At 38.1% G+C, this 18,171-nt stretch overlaps 1 protein-coding gene across 4 annotated transcripts in view; it reads right to left on the bottom strand.

The window, feature by feature from the left end:
* LOC110054723 (nuclear RNA export factor 1-like) overlaps nt 1-18,171 on the bottom strand; it is a 257,937-nt gene that overhangs the window by 232,341 nt on the left and 7,425 nt on the right. For 3 of the 4 annotated variants that reach the window (XR_016208186.1, XM_089292876.1, XM_089292877.1), the window contains exons 2-3: nt 15,788-15,962; nt 13,357-13,489 (exon numbers count right to left, since the gene is read on the bottom strand). Coding sequence is in view for 3 of the 4 variants with exons in the window: in XM_089292876.1 (XP_089149002.1) it covers nt 13,357-13,489; nt 15,788-15,962 (308 nt within the window). In the remaining variant the exon portion in view is untranslated. Of the gene's footprint in view, nt 1-13,356; nt 13,490-15,787; nt 15,963-18,044; nt 18,166-18,171 lie in introns of those variants that run through there. The other variant, XM_089292878.1, reaches the window with a different exon arrangement.

Below are 18,171 nucleotides of genomic sequence, written 5' to 3'. Positions count from 1 at the left end.
AAAAACTCAGTCGTGCAAATTAATTCCAAATTGAACTCGAAACTGTATGATTACCTATACTTAATGCATTTATGAACAACTCGAGCTCTTAACTTAATTTCACATGACATTGCCAGTGTTTCTAGGATAAAGGTAACAAACATAATACATTAAGAGCGGAACAACTAATTACCATAGAAATAACATGTCGAAAGACACCATGATCTCATATGTCAACACCTTTGCATACGACCTATGTTCTTTCTTGGCTAACGTATATTCTCCTCTTGCAGGTAACTTGAACTTCACAGTGAAAAACTCAACTAACTTCGCCTCCACCATTGCCAGTGAAGAGATCCAGGACCACGAGATCATGGTGTCTTTCGACATAGAGTCACTGTTTACCAATGTACCGATCAAGGGCGCCGTTACAAGCTGCGCTACAAAAAATGGAGAACGACGCAGGCCTGCCTGACCGCACGACACTTACACCAGTTCAAATCGTGGACCTCTTGGATTTCGTATTAAGATCTACATACTTCCAGTTTAACGGATGGATTTACAAACAACAAGATGGCACAGCCATGGGGAGCCCTGTATCAGCGGTTATTGCTAGAACAACAAGGCAATCGCACCGTCTTCAAGTCCGACACGACACTTCGGTCACACTTAGTGCGACCAAAGGACACCGTCAACCCAGATAAACAAGATGGTGTTGTCTACAGGATTCCCTGTGATTACGGCAAAGTCTACATCGGGGAAACAGGGAGATCTATGCAGGAGAGGATGAAAGAACATGACAGGGATATACGACTTGCCCGTACCCAGACCTCCACCATTTCTGAACACACCCACGAGACTGGCCACTATCCTATCTGGAATGAGGTCAAGTTTATTGATCGAGATCCTCACTGGTACACACACAGGATCAAGGAAGCTATTCACATAAGACTTCACCCTAATAACATCAACAGGGATAGTGGAATTGAAATTCCTGAAGCATGGATACCCATGATCAAAAAACACAACAACAGGAGAACGGTACAACAGCGGACCACTGAGGGAACAGCTACTCGTCGGAACTATGGGACAATAGGAGGATCGAAATGCACCAATCACAGCCGACCTTTGTGATATAAATAATACCGTGCAATCAGTTGACCTTATCGCCTGAAGAAGACTAGCAGTAAGCAGTCGAAATGTGGCGATCTACATCTAAAGTTGATGGAAGAACTGCCACTTTGAGGAGAGTTCGAATGCATGGTTTAACATTGTCTTCAGTTGAGAATGTTTATACTTCATGTCAACATGGCTTTGGTAATGCAGTAAAAGCCCAGTAGCAGTTGATTTCACGTAGACCTTCATATCTATGCGGGGACCATTTCTGATAATCACCATTCCTAGAAAGGGAAGCTTGCCGTTGTCTTTGAGTTCCATTGTAAAACTGAGTGAGGGGTGGATTTCATTCAGTGTTAACAAAAAATTCAGAGGCAGATGAAACATTTTTCTTCAATATTGCACATAAATGCATTTGCCATTAGTGGCCCAAGGGGAGAGCCAATGCAACCCTGTCCACTTGCTCATACAGACTTCCTTCCAATTGGAAAAGCTGGTGTTTCGTAGCAACCTCTAACAGCTCTATAAAGTCAGTTTTTGTGATGTTAAGGTCATATTTCTTATTGAACCAATCATCTTTAAAAGCTTTCTCTGCTAGGACTTCAATTGTTTCATCCACCGGTATGTTTGTGAAAAGAGACGAAACAGTACGACACTAAAATGTCTTTTTCATCAATCTTCATGAGATGAAAATTGGACAGACAGCTAAACTAGCTGTCTGTCTCTCCATCTGATCTGAAATGACATCATTAACTCAAAAATACCACACAGGTTGAAATTATGATAACAATTACTACAGCAATTCACATAAAGAATAACAAAACACTGCCTCATATATGCATACAATTTTCTACATTAATTGTTATTATAATTTCACATTATTATTTCAACCTGTGCAGTATTTTTGAGAAAATGATGTCATTTTCTCAAATTCTCAACCAAGACTTGGAACAAGGAAAATTAATGCCGGCCATAAATTCTTGGAAATTAAGGTCCAAAAACCACGAGTTCTAATGTTTGTAACGGATTAAAATTTAGCAGGATATCTAGAGAAGACCTATTGTGTATGAAAATGTAAAGAAATGGATATCAAGAATTTCATCACAGTGACACTTTAAAGAATGCTAGGAATGGAAAGAGCATATCCAAAATACCAAAATGGCCAAGTTTGAGGTCCCAGGCATAAAAGAGTAAGTTTATATGTCAGTTTGAATTTTTTGAAAAATTTATAGGTTATCTATGGAAAATGGTTTTATTTAAAGATAGAAAAAGGCATTCAATCCAATGGTAAATAAAATTTTTGGTTCAATCCAATCTTTTAATTTTCATGATTCAATCATATACCTGGACTATTGATTCAATCCAATACCTGGAATATTGATTCAATCCAATACCTGGAATATTGATTCAATCCAATACCTGGAATATTGATGCAATCCAATACCTCGAATATTGATGCAATCCAATACCTCGAATATTGATTCAATCCAATAGCTCAAATATTGATGCAATCTTCCTGGGCCGAGCGCGGCCAACAGGAACGAAAGTAACTGAGCACTAGAGAGCACTGAAAACATGGCGGGCGAAGGAGAACTAGATTTAGAAGTCGAGTTTCCTAAGTTTCTTGCAGACATCTTGGCTAAAACTAGCCTGCAAACAGGCTCCCAGTGAGCCCGAACAAAGCGAGGGAGCCTGTAGACATTCAATTGATGCCGCCGTTCTATGATACCAGCTCCTGGTATCATGATATGATTGATTAAATTGCTAATTGTTGACATCTTTGAGATGAATATTTGACAGATCTTTGTAAAATTCTACGACTCCAATGGTTCGTTACAATAGTGAATTTGCCATCCTCTTTTAAGGTTCGGTCTCTTGACCTCTCATTATTTCACAAGTGATTCTGAAGGGTACTTTATGTTCTGTTATGAGGAGGAATTTTAAGTAGAAGCTGGTGGAGTGGAGCGGTTTGGCGGTGCTATTGCAATTTTTTTAGAGGTCAAAGGCATGGTTTCCCGACTTTCTGCTGTTATCTGCATGTCGCTTCACAGACTTTGACAACTCCATCAAGTGCTTATAATTTCTTTAGGCTCATTTCAGTATTGCAAAATATGCTTTAAACTCTCTAAAAGTATTGACTCGATTAAAACTGTTTGCAAGTACCGAAAATGTAGCTTCTTGACAGGTCTAATTACCTCATTGACTGATTTGTTACAGGCTTATCACTAAGGGCGGATAGGCACATCAAAAACAAAGTCTACAGGCTCCCCCACCCCGATCGCTTTGCTCTCCGAATTCTTCTGTTTCGCGCTCACCAAATTTTTTTCCATCCTCGCGGGGAGCCCGTTCGCAGGCTAGGATAAAACGGAAATAATTTTTGAGAATTTGGACTTAGAAGTTGCAGTCTGCTTAGGTAAATGAGGCAATGCTACAACCCAGACACTAGGGACAAGGAAAATTTAGATTCCATTGCTGCCGCTTTCGTAGATGTGCTCAGTGTGTTGCATCACAGAGCTATTACTCCATCAACTGTTACTGCGGATTCCATTACGATAGAAAGCGATAAAAGAGTAAATCATGGAAGACCATTTCTTAAAATTCCTGTTGAGGTGCTTGAGAAACTTTGAGGACTAGGATTCATCTGGACAACAATAACAGAGATGATTGGAGTTTCGAGATGGACAATTCACAGAAGAGTGACAGGGGATGGCTTAGAAGATATGAGGGATTTGGACAGCTTACCTGATAAGGAACCGAAATCATTCAAGAGTACATTTCTAACCATGGGAGCGCTACTGGATATAACTTCATTTCAGGTTTCTTTAAGTCCATTGGGTTACGGGTTCAATGGAGAAGAATAAGAGAAAGGTTAGCAAAATTAGATCCCCAAAATATTGTCTTGAGATGGGGTGTGTAAATTTGCTTTGGCATCTCGATGGACATCACTCTCTGATCTGATGGAAAATACTAATTCACAGCTGTATAGACGGATTTTCTTGGAGAGTAACGTTTTTGAAATGTAGTGCCAACAATAAAGCAGAAACTGTTCTTGAATTGTTTCTGGATGCCGTTAAGAGAGATGGAGAATTTTGGCCTTCGAGAGTACAAGTAGATCATGGTGTTGAAAACGTTGGTGTGTGCAATACAATGGTGCAGGTTAGGAGAGAGGAGAGGGGCAGCTACACTGCAGGGCCATCAACACAACCAACGAATTGAAAGATTGTGGAGGGATGTTTTCTGTTGTGCTTCCCACTTGTACTTTTACACTTTTTATAGTATGGAATTGTCAGGCATCCTCGACACTGATAATTTGGTGCATCTTTTCACCTTACACTTAGTTTTTCAACCAAGGATAAACCAAGCTCTTTACCAGTTCACTGAAGCTTTCAACCACCAAAATGTAAGAACAGGAAAAAACTGGTTGCCATACCAAATGTGGCTTAATCATATGATGCAGCCTGAAAACCCCCTTTCAAATGGAAAGTCATATGATTTTGAATACTATGGTGATGATCCTGATGGTCCAACTCCATTGGACAGTGATAACAATGTTGTAGTTGAAGAAATTGACCTGGGACAACATGATTCAGTGCAGTCATTTGTATTGGAAAGACTAGATCCATTAAGAGAATCAAGTCAAATAGGAGTAGACATCTTCCAAGAGGCTCTAGAATTTGTGACAGTTAAACTTGGGTAACTGACAATTGCATAATACTACATGTGTGTGGGCTGGGTAAAGGAGATTATGGCCCCACTAAAGTGTTTTTCCAACTCAATTCACAACAGAAAACCTCACCCTGTATCAAGTAAATCATTTTCTCATCTTTCTTTTCATTGATATACAAAACTCAGAAACTGCTTGAATTAGAGAATGCCTAACTTCTAGCAACACAACTAAACTGAAGAGAAATCAGGGCATTTCATAACTGCCATGTGCACTACTCTGCCTTGTAGATTTTTCAGGTGTTTATCAAAACAGATGTCAAAATGTTGCAAGGTTAATTTGTTATCTTATTTTCAAAAGTACCCAGGACACAAGACTAACTTCTTGGTGCAATGGCATAATGGCTACTAACAGGTCTCATGTCACTAGCCAAAACTAACTTTGCACCAGCCAGCCTTTTTCATACACAGTTTCACTGACTTTTTTATAAGAGTGGTCAGTCTTGGACATTTCTTGTTGCATCTAAAATGTTAATAATAATCACTCAGAAAATTTCACACCCACAAACACAAATCCTGCTTTTCTTGAATATGCCTACGTTCAATCTCTGATGTACTTCTATCAGTGTTGCCATTTTCTTTTATCTCCCTTTAATAGTTAAATATTTATCATATGCTTATTAAGGCAATTATTTCCATGAAATCCATTCATAGTTTCCCTGTTTTCATTAGTTTCTATTCTCTTCAGTTTTACTTTGTCAGGATAATTCTCAATTTTGTTTTCATCCAGTCGACCAGTACTCCATTCCATCATGATTGTCACAATGGCTAGTGAAAGTGCAAAATCTACTATTCAAAACTGAAATCTGTAGCTAGTTGGCAGTAGTGTTAGACTTGAGCCCTGGGTACCCGATAATATTCACAACAAATTGGTGCAATGTTTGTCATAGAATATCAAGAAAAACATCGTTTTTAGGAAAGAAGTACCACATGTGGGTTAAATAATGCAAAACATGAAACAACAACATTGAAACACTTAAAACACATCCCAATGTTCAATGTTTGCTGTCTTGTAAAATGTAAAGGTTCTTATTTCAAAAATAACATAAAGCCAGGTTTACACAAGCAGTTTTTGTGAGAAACATGTTTCACTGTGTACATGGCACAGCAAAAATTTTGTTTACAGTTCAAAGTTTAGTGTGCCAGTAATGATTGGACAGCAGAAATATCCACAATACCAAAGACCAATGTGGTAGCAAAATTTGCCACAGTTTATGTTATTTGCCACAAAAAGCTAGCACACACAGCTTTTAATAAACAAATATGTTTGTCACATAACATTTGGTTAACTTACATCTACAAAAGCGGCAGTAATGGAATCTAAATTTTCCGTGTCCCTTGTGTCTTGGTTGTAGCAATGCCTCATTTACCTACGCAGACTAATGGTTTGATCAAGAATTTCAGCGTGTGCTTCTGCAACTTCTGAGTCAAAATTCTCAAAAATTATTTCCATTTTATCCAAGACGTCCGCAAGAAACTTAGGAAACTCAACTTCTAACTCTAGTTCTCCTTCGCCCACCATGTTTTCAGTGCTCTCTAGTGCTCAGTTACTCTCGTTCCTGTTGGCCGCGCTTGGCCCAGGAAGATTGCATCAATATTTCAGGTATTGGATTGCATCAATATTCCAGGTATTGGATTGAATCTATATTCGAGGAATTGGATTGCATCAATATTCAAGGAATTGGATTGCATCAATATTTCAGCTATTGGATTGAATCAATATTCTAGGTATTGGATTGAATCAATATTCCAGGTATTGGTTGAGTCAATATTCCAGGTATTGGATTGAATCAATATTCCAGGTATTGGATTGAATCATGAAAATTAAAAGATTGAATTGAACCAAAAATTTTATTTGCCATTGGATTGAATGCCTTTTTGTATCTTTAAATAAAACCATTATTTAAAGGATTAAACATATATCACAAGGATTAAATTTTGCTACAAATGGCTTGCCATATTGCAGCACATAATTTTATGAAAAGTAGGTCATGTGATGGCTTAGCTGCAAAGGGCCTATTACTCAAGAACAAGTTCCAAAATTCCTAGACTCATCTAAAAGATTGTTTGTTTCAATGTATTTTTTCGTAACATGATGTGGGTACTTAATATTGACAATAAAACATTCTGAAAATGTTGTAGCCAAAACAAACGTGTTCTTCATGTAATCAAGTCACATAATGGAATCTAACCTGAAACATAACCAGTAAAATGCATACATTCCAGTAGTATTAAGCCTTGGTCAAACGGCACATGATGGTCGATGATAGCTGATGATAGTTGGTGAAAATTCAGGGAGAATCATTTGGACAATCAAATATCATCAACTATCATGCACCATTTGGCCAGGCTTCTTTAAAGCCTGGCCAAACAATGCATGATAGTTGATGATAGTTGAATGATTCTCCCTGAATTTTCACCAATTATCATCAACTATCATCAACTATCATCAATTATCATCGACCATCATGCGCCGTTTGACCACGCCTTTAAACCCCAGATGATGTGGTTTTTCGCTCATTCCTGCGTAAGCAATGAACGAGTATCATGAGGTAGCAAATGTCGACGGAAGTTTGTAGAAGGAAGTTTGTAGAAGGAAGTTTGTGGACAAAAGTTTTTGGACGGAAGTTTGTGGATGGCAGTTTGTGAACAGAAGTTTGTGGATGGAAATTGTGGACCATAGACAGAAGTGAAAGTGTCCTCACCACCTCCCCCCCCCCCCCTTCCGCTTAATAAAAGTCCAAATAAACTTTGATGTTGCTGCAACAAGCAAGTGCAAAGAATAAAAAAGTGTTTGTATGGTGTAATAAATAAATTTTAACATCAAGTCAGAGTCTCTCAACCTCTGAAAATCGCAATATGGATTGAGAAGCTGATATGTTCACACCTAGGGGACCCTAAATGGGTTATTTTAACACATTACCACGAGGAAATCAACGAGGCAGTCATGGCAGCCATATTGGTTCAACACATATTTGCCTTCATATTGGTAAGTAATCATTGCTTTACTACTATGCTTTTCCTTTGGAACTCTTCAACATAAAACGCACACATCAATCATAACGGCCAAGATACTGCAGTCTCATCAAACTATTTATTCAAGCTCCAATTTTGAGACTTTAAAGGCTTGCTCGAACAAAAACTGCCATAGGATCTGCCTAAAATCAGGAAAACATACCACAAAACAATCTCTTATTAATAGTTGCTTGACATGGCTACCAGTCACATCAGATCAACAGCAGGAAATGTCATTGGGTTTATAATGATGAAGCTGGTTTGGACGTTTTAACTATAATGAAAAGGAAAAATACAACTTCATCATCCTTGGCAAGGTGAAGAAACGTTCTAGGAAAAACCAAATATACCTCATTTGGAGGTGTTATTACATGTAATTGGAACACGGTATCAGTTAAATAAGTTAGATAACAACATTTGTTTACAAGTTGGTGATAATGACATTACTTGTGTTATGTGTTTCCCGCTTATATGTGTTATGGCTGCCGGTGTCGTTCGCGTTCTCTTGATTTATTTTATATTTCTAGCCTATTCTGATGATTTTTCGCCCTGTGGATGGACTCACTCTGGTTTTAACCACTTCTGCTTCGAAGATATCCATGGATGTTTCTCCGATGGTTTTCTTCCTGGCAATTTTAGACGTGAATTTAGCCTGGTTGGATCTCACGTGGTTATAAGACAGCAAGAGCTCAGTAGTCTTGAAGTGTTCCAACCATGCTCAAAACAGGCTAAGCATGGGTCTACCTGTTTAGTTCTTCCCTCGAAACCTTTTGTCATGGATTTGACAGTGCATGTTGATATATCTTCAAATCCAGGACCTGAATCTAACCAAGAAATTACCTCAAGGTCGGTTGGATTATATCATCATTCATTTCGGTCCCCACAACTTATTACATATTCAAGAAGTGAGTTGTTATCAGTGCGGCGTTTTTCGCCGGCTCGTTTGCCTTTTCATCTGGTTTCGGTCTTAAAGGATTTCAGTTTGCTTCGGACAAGAGGATGTAGAGCAGGTGTATGGGCGAAGTCACGAACGAGGCAGAGGAGCATAAGGACGGTTGTTTCAAATCGAAATGATCGTTTTTCGAAATTTGCATCTTTGCTTAATCGTGACAATCTCGTGAAGGTGCAGATCTACAAGTTGCTAACACCCAGGATACTTCTCACGCGATCAACTTTTGTTTGCTCAATTCCAGGTCAATAAGGAATAAATCTAGCGTACTGAAAGACTTTGTTGTTGACAAGGATATTGATCTTCTTGCTTTGACGGAGACGTGGCTCAGACCTGGAAATATTGATTGTGTTGAGATTGGTGATTTATGTCCCACTGGTTATGATTTTATCCACATTCCACGGGAATCGAGAGGTGGTGGTGTCGGCTTGCTTTTCAAAGAAAGTATGGATATTAAATGCAAAAATAGTGAGTGGAACACTTCCTTTCAGTCGTTCGAATTCTTGGATGTTCATTTCAAGAGCTCAAAGATGATCAGGATGATAATTATTTACTGCCCACCGTCATCTGTGCCTTTGTCAACATTTTATCATGAATTTTCTCTCCTGCTTGAGGAATTGGCCACAGCATCAGGCGAGCTTTTAATTGTCGGTGATTTTAATCTACATGTGGATTCTTCGCGTGATGTCAACGCATTGCATTTTTGTGACCTAATAGCATCTTTCGATCTGAAACAATGGGTGACTACACCGACTCACACAAGTGGTCATGTCTTGGATTTAATCATTACTAGAAATCAGTGTAAACTTATAGACAATGTTATGGTTCATGACCCTTTGATTTCTGGTCATTACGCTATTTTTATGCATTTATTATTGCACAAACCACAATTTCCAACAAGAACTATTCGCCACCGGAAGCTGCGTTCGATTGATTATGCTGAATTCAATGACACTATCATGAATTCGTCCTTGTTTGACGAATCACGGCGTGATTTGGATTCGTTAGTTGAGTCCTATCATCGGGTCTTGAAGTCCACCCTTGATGTTTATGCCCCCGAAAGGACCCGTGAGGTAGTTCTTCATCCTTGTGCGCCTTGGTATTCAACTGACATTAGTGTTCAAAAGAACATAAGGAGGAAGCTCGAATGTAACTGGCGACATACAAGATTACCTGCAGATAGAGAACGGTATGTGTTTCAGAACAGTGTTGTTAATGACATGATTGCCTCCGAGAAGCACACATTTTATTCATCAGTGATCCAAGAAAACTCAGGGAACTCTGGACTTCTTTTTAAGACAATAGAGAAGCTTCTGCACTCCAATCCAGTCCAGCGTTATCCATCTGGGCCTAATAACTGTTCTCTGTCCGAATCATTCGTTGAATATTTTAGTGACAAAATTGTTAAAATCCGCAATGATCTTGACAAAGTTGATGGAACTCTGAATGACAGTCAAGTTACTTCATGCAATGCTGAGTCTGAAAGCTGTCTAGCTGGTCAGCTGCTAAGTGAATTTAAACTGGTCACTGAGGAGGTCATATCTGGTTTTGTGAATCACCTGTGTTCAAAGTCCTGTACACTTGATCCAATTCCATCTTCAGTGTTCAAAGGGTGCCGTCATTATCTGCTTCCAATGATCACTCGTATAGTTAACTTGTCTCCTACAAGTGGCCAAGTACCTGATAGATTCAAGGTTGCCATGTTGAAGCCGTTGTTGAAAAAGAGTGGAGCTGATCATGAACTATTTTCGAACTTTCGTCCTGTCTCGAATTTATATTTTCTATCCAAAGTTACGGAGAAAGCAGTTGCAGCACAATTAATGGACCACCTTAATGATAATGAAGGCTTATTAGAAGAATTTCAGTCAGCATATAAATCTCATCACAGTACAGAGACTGCGCTTGTGAGAGTTCAAAATGATATTTTGAAGGCTATTGACAATAACAGATCGGTTATATTACTATTGCTCGATTTATCGGCTGCGTTTGATACTGTCGATCATTCGATTTTGTTATCTAGACTACAGAATCACTTTGGTATTAGGAACACTGCTCTTAATTGGTTTCTTTCGTATCTTCACTCACGCGAACAGTTCGTTTCTGTCAATGGAATTGAATCGTCAAAGAAGAATTTACCCTATGGGGTACCACAGGGTTCTGTACTGGGACCCTTGTTGTATTCCCTTTATACAAGTCCGCTGGGTGACATAGCCAGAAAGCATAGCATACCGTTTCATCTCTATGCAGATGACACACAGTTGTACTTGTCGTTTACATCCAACTGCCCTAATCATCTATCAAGCTCAAAGATAGCAGTAGAATTATGTGTTAAGGACATTGGGGACTGGATGCTGCGCAACAAACTTAAGTTAAATCGGGATAAGACTGAACTTTTGGTTATTAGTTATAAATATCGTCCACGACCACCCCTCGACTATATACGAGTTGGTGATGAAGTAATCAAGTCTAGTAAACAGGCCAGGAATTTAGGAGTTGCATTCGATCAATGTTTGGATTTCAAAGAACACGTTAAAATAACCTGCAAGAGTGCATTTTTCCGCATTCGTAGTATAGCTAAAATTAGGCGATACCTATCCCAGAGTACTACTGAGACCATTGTTCACGCTCACATAACATCGCGTTTGGACTATTGTAACGCCCTACTGTACGGTCTCCCAAAGTATCTGATTAATAGACTTCAGCTTGTACAGAACTCAGCAGTTCGCCTTGTTACCTTGACTAGAAGGCAGGAACACATCACACCAATACTAAGGAGCTTACATTGGTTGCCAGTTCATTTTAGGATTATTTTCAAAATATTGTTGTTAACTTACAAAGTTCTGAATGGACTGGCCCCTGATTACATTAGAGACCTACTGCGATTTAACATTTCTGGTCGGACACTAAGATCTTCAAACAACAGGTTGCTTGATGAGCCTAGAGCAAATCTTAAAACGTATGGTGAAAGGGCTTTTTCCGTGGCGGCACCAAGGCTCTGGAATAAACTACCCCTCCAGATCAGACTTTCATCATCAGAGGCAGTTTTTAAGGCTAATCTTAAGACTTATCTTTTTAAGCGTGCATTTGATTTGTAGTTTTTACTTTTTATTTGTAGCCTAATTGTATTATATAGCGTATTTAATTCTTAGGATTTTAACTTTTAGGATTTAGGATTTTAGGTTTTTAAAGAATTAGGATTTTAATTTTAAAGTATTGTAAAGCGCCATGGACAATTAGTGGAAAATGGCACTATATAAATGTATATTTATTTTATTTATTTACTTTGTTGCCTGTGCTTTAAATGTAGGAGTCTGGTTTGGTGAAAAACTAAGTGTATGCATATCATCAAGGCATCCAAGAGTGTATTCTTTCATTTACATAACATTAGAAAAATTAAGAAATATCCATCTCAGGATAGTGTGTGTATTGTCCACGCCTATGTTACTTCTCAGCTCAGCTATTGTAATAGCTTAATATAATAACTTTACTGGACAGGTGTATATATTTTTTTTAGTCTTCAATGAATTTATTGAAAACTGCTATTGATCAGTGTACGCAAATAATTCTATAAACATTATTAGATTATTATTTTTATTTAACAGCATTGTCATTTAACTAGATATCCTTAATATTTCATCAAGTATCCTATTAAGATTTTTGGACACCCTCATACTTTGTTACTCTTAGGCAACTTTTTGCCTTTGACAGAAACTTAATGAATAATGATGTCTTACAGTCTATTTGAACTTAACCCCTGCTATTTCAAACTGCTGTTTCCCTTCAGGTTTCCAATTATTGGGGTTCAACTGTACCAATATTTCATAACCAAAGAGTGTAATGCAAATTAGTGATTACATCAATGAGCTTGCTCTAGGAGCCCTTTGATTGATTAAGTCTTCTCCTTTAGTTCCTTGGTGGGGGATTGGGCCAGAGATAAGTTGCCTCCATCTAAATGCATCCCTATTCTTGGAAACAGACGTAACTGCAGCCCACAATGTTAAACGCATTTCATTACACTCTCTTTCTTCAGTTCATCTTCATGTTTCTTTCAGTCATCCTTGATTTCTTCTCCTGCTTGGTGGCCAAGTCAATGCCACGAGGGGGTTGTGGTTTGGTGCCATTCACAGAACATCAATTATCCATCGCCATCGCCGGTGTCATAGCTGCATGATGATCTTTTCAACTACCGCTCTTCTTCGAAACCTGCTTGTTCTTCCCTTAACAACCCAACCACTATGTCATGCAGTGTAGTAATTATCACTCCACCAAAAACCTTAACCAGTACCTACTAGAGATTTATTCCATTCCAGTTGTCACACTCAGTAACATCCCCCTTCTTGGGTAGCCTGACAATCAACTCACAATTGTATAAAGTACATGTAGTTACTGTTAATTTTACAATCTATCATGGTGTCTGCATGCATTGATACTGCAGTAGACAAAAAAGTAATATCAGGGGAAGCAGCTGTAGTGTCAACTATTCCTAGAGATAGTGTACTCATAATGTACTACTTGCATCTTAATCAATACAATAAGTGACTATTTTGGTTTACTTAAGGGAATTATCAGCTTACCACAACTTTGAACCAGTCCACTTTATTCCCTGCTCTGCCAGTAGGGGCTGTCCATAATCTAGACTTAACATCACCTCTATTTCTACTCCCCCTGGTACCTCGATGTGAGGAAGGTCTGCCTTGATATGGATTGCTGTATTAAATATAATGCAAATAAAGTTTAAAAATTAATGTATTAACAACTTGATTATGAGTGTGAGTGATAGCTAGTAACAGAACAGCATTTCTGATAGAACCCTAATAGATTTATAATTAACCCTAGATACACCAATGGCTGATTTGATCAGCAAGCTGATTAACACGTAAATACACCGAGGCCGATTCTATCGGCCCTGTTAATAAGGAGTGCTTCTATTGGTTAGGCAGAAACACAATAGTCAGAACAAACCAATAAACAGTGTTTTTTTATTGCTCTGAGTTTTCAGCCTAGTTTCGTAGAGTTTCTGAATGTTAATCGTCTTTGGTAAAGATATTCTGAGAATTTTATTTTTGCACACGTCTTGAAACAAATGTGGTGGACAGCACTTCGGACAAATATGTTCCCGATAGAAGCGAGTTTTCTGCATCAAATTCAAGCGATTTGTCAGATGACTCTGCAAGCGATTATTCTTCAGTGAGTGAAAATTCATTCTCGGAAAGTGAGGACAAAGATGATGGAGTTTTAATGCAGTTCTGGGCCCGTATTTATCCTCCAGAAGATGACATTGATTTCCCATCCTTGCTGTGAGAAATCCAGGGCCAAGAAACATGCCTGCAGCAAACTCAACCCCAATTGTATACTTTTTGTTGTCCTTAACCTTGGAGATTCTTGGCAAGATTGTGACCAAAACAAAGAAATACGCTGCACAGGTTTTAGGAGCCCAAGCATTGTCTCCACAAAGTCAACTGTCAAGGTGGGACAGCATGAATTTAAGTATCTCAGTCCTGAAGAAGTACATTGGACTTGTTATAACTATGGGCCTCATCAAAGTGAAGAGGGTTGGAATGTACTGGAATAAGTCAAACCCATACATAAGTACCCCATTTTTCAACTCAGTTTTATCATGGAATCAATTTAAACTCATAACATCTTTATTGCATTGTTATGACAACACCAGACCAGAGGCCAGGCATGGCAATCCTTCAATCATGGAAAAAAGTACTTGGGACACTTATGTAATGTAACAAATTATCTGTGTTTTAGAACTTTAGTTGGAAAAAAAAACACTGCTATATCCTTTAAAATGCGTTGCTGTCCCCCCTCCCCACCCAACACAATGTTGAAAATCAGGTAAAATTGCAGGTACTTGCACTGTCACGCAATCCTGATAAAAAAATTAATCGAAAACCATTTAGTGGATAAAGTCAAGAAATTGTGATGCTAGAGGAGATTAATAAAAGTGACACTTATCTAATTTTTAAGTCTGTGCATTTTCCCAAACCTCAGATATTCATCACAATATTTGACACAAATTTACAGAGCCCAGTATGGAGCCGCCATGTTGGTGTACCTCCGTGGTAAACCAACATTGCAGCTGGAAAATAACATAAACATCTGGAACTTACTTTGGCTATCTAGGCAACTGATTATCTGTATTGAGCAAACAAGCACTTACATAAGCACTTTTCCTAATACTTTAACTTCTGAATGGGCTAAAAATCACAAGATAAATATATGTTTTTTGACAAACGCTTTCATAGCTCAATGTCATGCACCGCCATAAATCTGAAATTCAAAATGTCCTGCTTGCTTTGGAAACGCAAAAACAACAGCAGCAACGACAAAGGCTAAAGAAAATAGACTGAAACATTCATAGGCTGATATAAAGACCTTGACTTATTTCACTCCCTAAAGACCTGCAAACTAGTAATAAGCTATTAATTGATTTGAGAGAAATGGAATCAAAGGCAGAATAGCTTGAGTACATCAATTCGATTGAATTTTGTACGACCTCAAATGCAGAACATATAGCTCAACTGCAATATAGCTAGTGCTTCTCAGTATAACGACTGCCTAGGTACACACAGCAAGCGTCTAGTTTCATAAAATTTGCATGGCGAATTGCAGGGTACCCCCCCCCCAAAAAAAGTTGGCAAATCTGGGGTTAATAAAGAACAGCACAAGAGCAAGTGACCATCAATTTTCAATACCAGTCATTTCATAATTATTTTTGTTACCATTGATGGTTACAGACTACGATCAGTATTGGACTTAATTCATGGAAAAGAATAATGTAATCAAAACAATAATCATAAAATTACATTAGCAAACAAGGCATGTACGTGTTAAAGGCAAAATCACTTCCATGAACATACCACAGAATAAATATTGTTGTACTGGTCAAACTAATAACAACAACAACAATATAACAACATTTATTCCATCAGTCTTTCTTTTAACTAAGTGGGCTGATGATAGCTCCTTTGACTGAGGAATTAACTTTACACCTACAATCTTGCAACTGATCTTTGACGTCCTGCATCCATGTCAATGTCCTCATCATCATCAACTAAGTGAGACCTGGGATGAGGAAAACTCCTTTGCTGGCTGCTACCACGGCCTCTGCCTGTACTCCTGCCTCTGCCTCTATAATGGCCGCGGAAAGACTGTCCTCTTGTTTGCTTATCTGATTTTTCAGCAAAAAGAAGAAAATAAGAACTGTAAAAATCTTACAAAAAGCAAAGCAGGGCTTATCAGCAAGACCATCTTGAAAAGGGCAAAAAACTTTCTGTAAGTACATGGAGTATTTTAATGCAAACTGCCAACTCATGTAGCTCCACATCACTTTTAGAACAAGCATCCCAACCAGCAGACAGAGTAGTTTCAATTTAATTTACAGTAACCGGAAAACTGGAAAATACACATAATTTAACCGTGAACATACATCATTATAAAGTAAATAAACAAAACAAACAAATTTCTGCATGTAGGTGCCAATGACAGTTCATTCTTAGATATGATAAACTGCATTTCATTTTCTCAGCGTGCACATACTGGCACATAAAATGATCACAAATACAAGGTAACATGTACATAAGTTTGTTCATTCGAATATCCAACGATTGATTGTTATGGTTTTTTACGATGTTTTGTAATGGTCTGTTGTAACAGTTTATTGCATCTTGTGCGATCATATTGCTAATGTGCCTCATTGTATATGGAAACTAACTCTGATGAGCGGGCCAACTTAATGTTAGCCTACGAAACAGAGCTGTATTAAACTCCATACGTACTCAACATCTGAGTAGCCTCCCAACTTATTTCATTGTATCAGCTCCTTCCTCGTAGAGCATAATATTGGCTTCAGTGGCGATCAGTACCTGAATTAAGATCCTTTGTCATATTTTCTATTATTGCCCTGAGTTCAGATGACACAGACGACACTCCTGAACAGCGCGTCTGTTAGATGTCAAGTCAAACAAAGTGCCCAAGCAGAGGCACAGCCATACAATGAAATTGATGACATGTTGCACATTCTATTGTTAGATCATACTGTACTTTCCTTAAACACAGGTGGTGCTTTTTCTGACATTATTTATGCGAGGTTACCCCTACATTTTATGTTATGAAATGGAAGTGGCAAGCCTATTCAACACGTGATTAGTTTCTGGTTGTGAGCAAAAGGTATTTAGACTGTATTTCAGCTGAACCAGAGGAAGGCTGTCAGAGACACAAAAAGTGCTGTTATTAAAAACATATATAAAAAACAAAAATGATTTTTATGTTATCATTTGCCATGTATATGTAGTTTAAAGATCTTTTTTAATGTGTTTGCCTTTCTGTGTGTAAAAGCAAATTCTAAGGAAATTTGCAAAGAAATATCCTTTCCTTCTTTTTCAGAAAAATGCTGATGTCAGCATTTTTGTTGAGATTCAAGGCTAATTATCTCAAAAAAAATGCATGGCTACCCGAATTTTTCTTTTTTACAAACACAATATACATAGAACACTCATCAAAAGTATTATGTACCGGTCAAAAACAATACGGACTAAAAATCTTTACCCACATGGGTAAACTCTACCCACGTTTGACCAATCAGAGTGCAGTTTTTTAATAGCCATCTGGCCAAGTAAAGTTTACCCATGCGCATAAACTTTACCCAGCAGCTGTTTGTGAAATACCGACCGTTTCAATCCCAAGTGGCTAAATAATGTCACCTTTCCTTCAAATGCTATGTTTCTTAGTGCAACAGATTATTTTGACCTGAGAAAATGAAAAATCTATGCTTTCATACATGAAAGATGGCGTGCTTTCTGCTTGGTAACCTAATTGAGCAAAACTTCTTAGGTCAATAATATGTTATTCATTATCTCGGTCTCAAGGGAGCTCTTGATGACAAGTCACAGTCATGACATCATAACTTCAACTAGTTGTTTGTGATCACAGCTATTGCGCCGTTTTTGTGGAAATTGGAATTGCTGGTACATCTTTCGGATTCTTCTAACAGGAAATGTAGGATAACTGTTCTTCACATCCAACCATAACTCAGATTATACTTCTTCAGGCATGAAAACGGTTTTAAAAAGAGTTGGAGAACATGGTCCAGTCCTCGTGGTAAACTTTACCATGACTCACGTGCCAAACAGTTTTCGTGGCAATTACGACGGACATGTTCTTGAGAGCAAATTACTGTATGGCAAGTTCGACTGTTCAGCCACACAAAACAGCTCAATTCTTCTGCATTAATCAACGGTGATCAAATTCTTACCTTTCCCTCAAAATTGTACTCTTATCCCTCCAGGAAATCTCAAATCCTCAAGCAGTGGTGCTAGTTGAAGACCATATTTCTTCATAATCATGTACTAATTTACGTGTTTATTTAAAGGTATTCACTA

This window comes from Orbicella faveolata, unplaced genomic scaffold (assembly GCF_042242905.1).
Source record: "Orbicella faveolata isolate gen_17 unplaced genomic scaffold, um_ofav_v1 contig_24, whole genome shotgun sequence".
Taxonomy (NCBI): Eukaryota; Metazoa; Cnidaria; class Anthozoa; order Scleractinia; family Merulinidae; genus Orbicella; species Orbicella faveolata.
The sequence above is the reverse complement of the archived record's forward strand: the minus strand, read 5'-3'. Positions and strand labels throughout refer to the sequence as shown.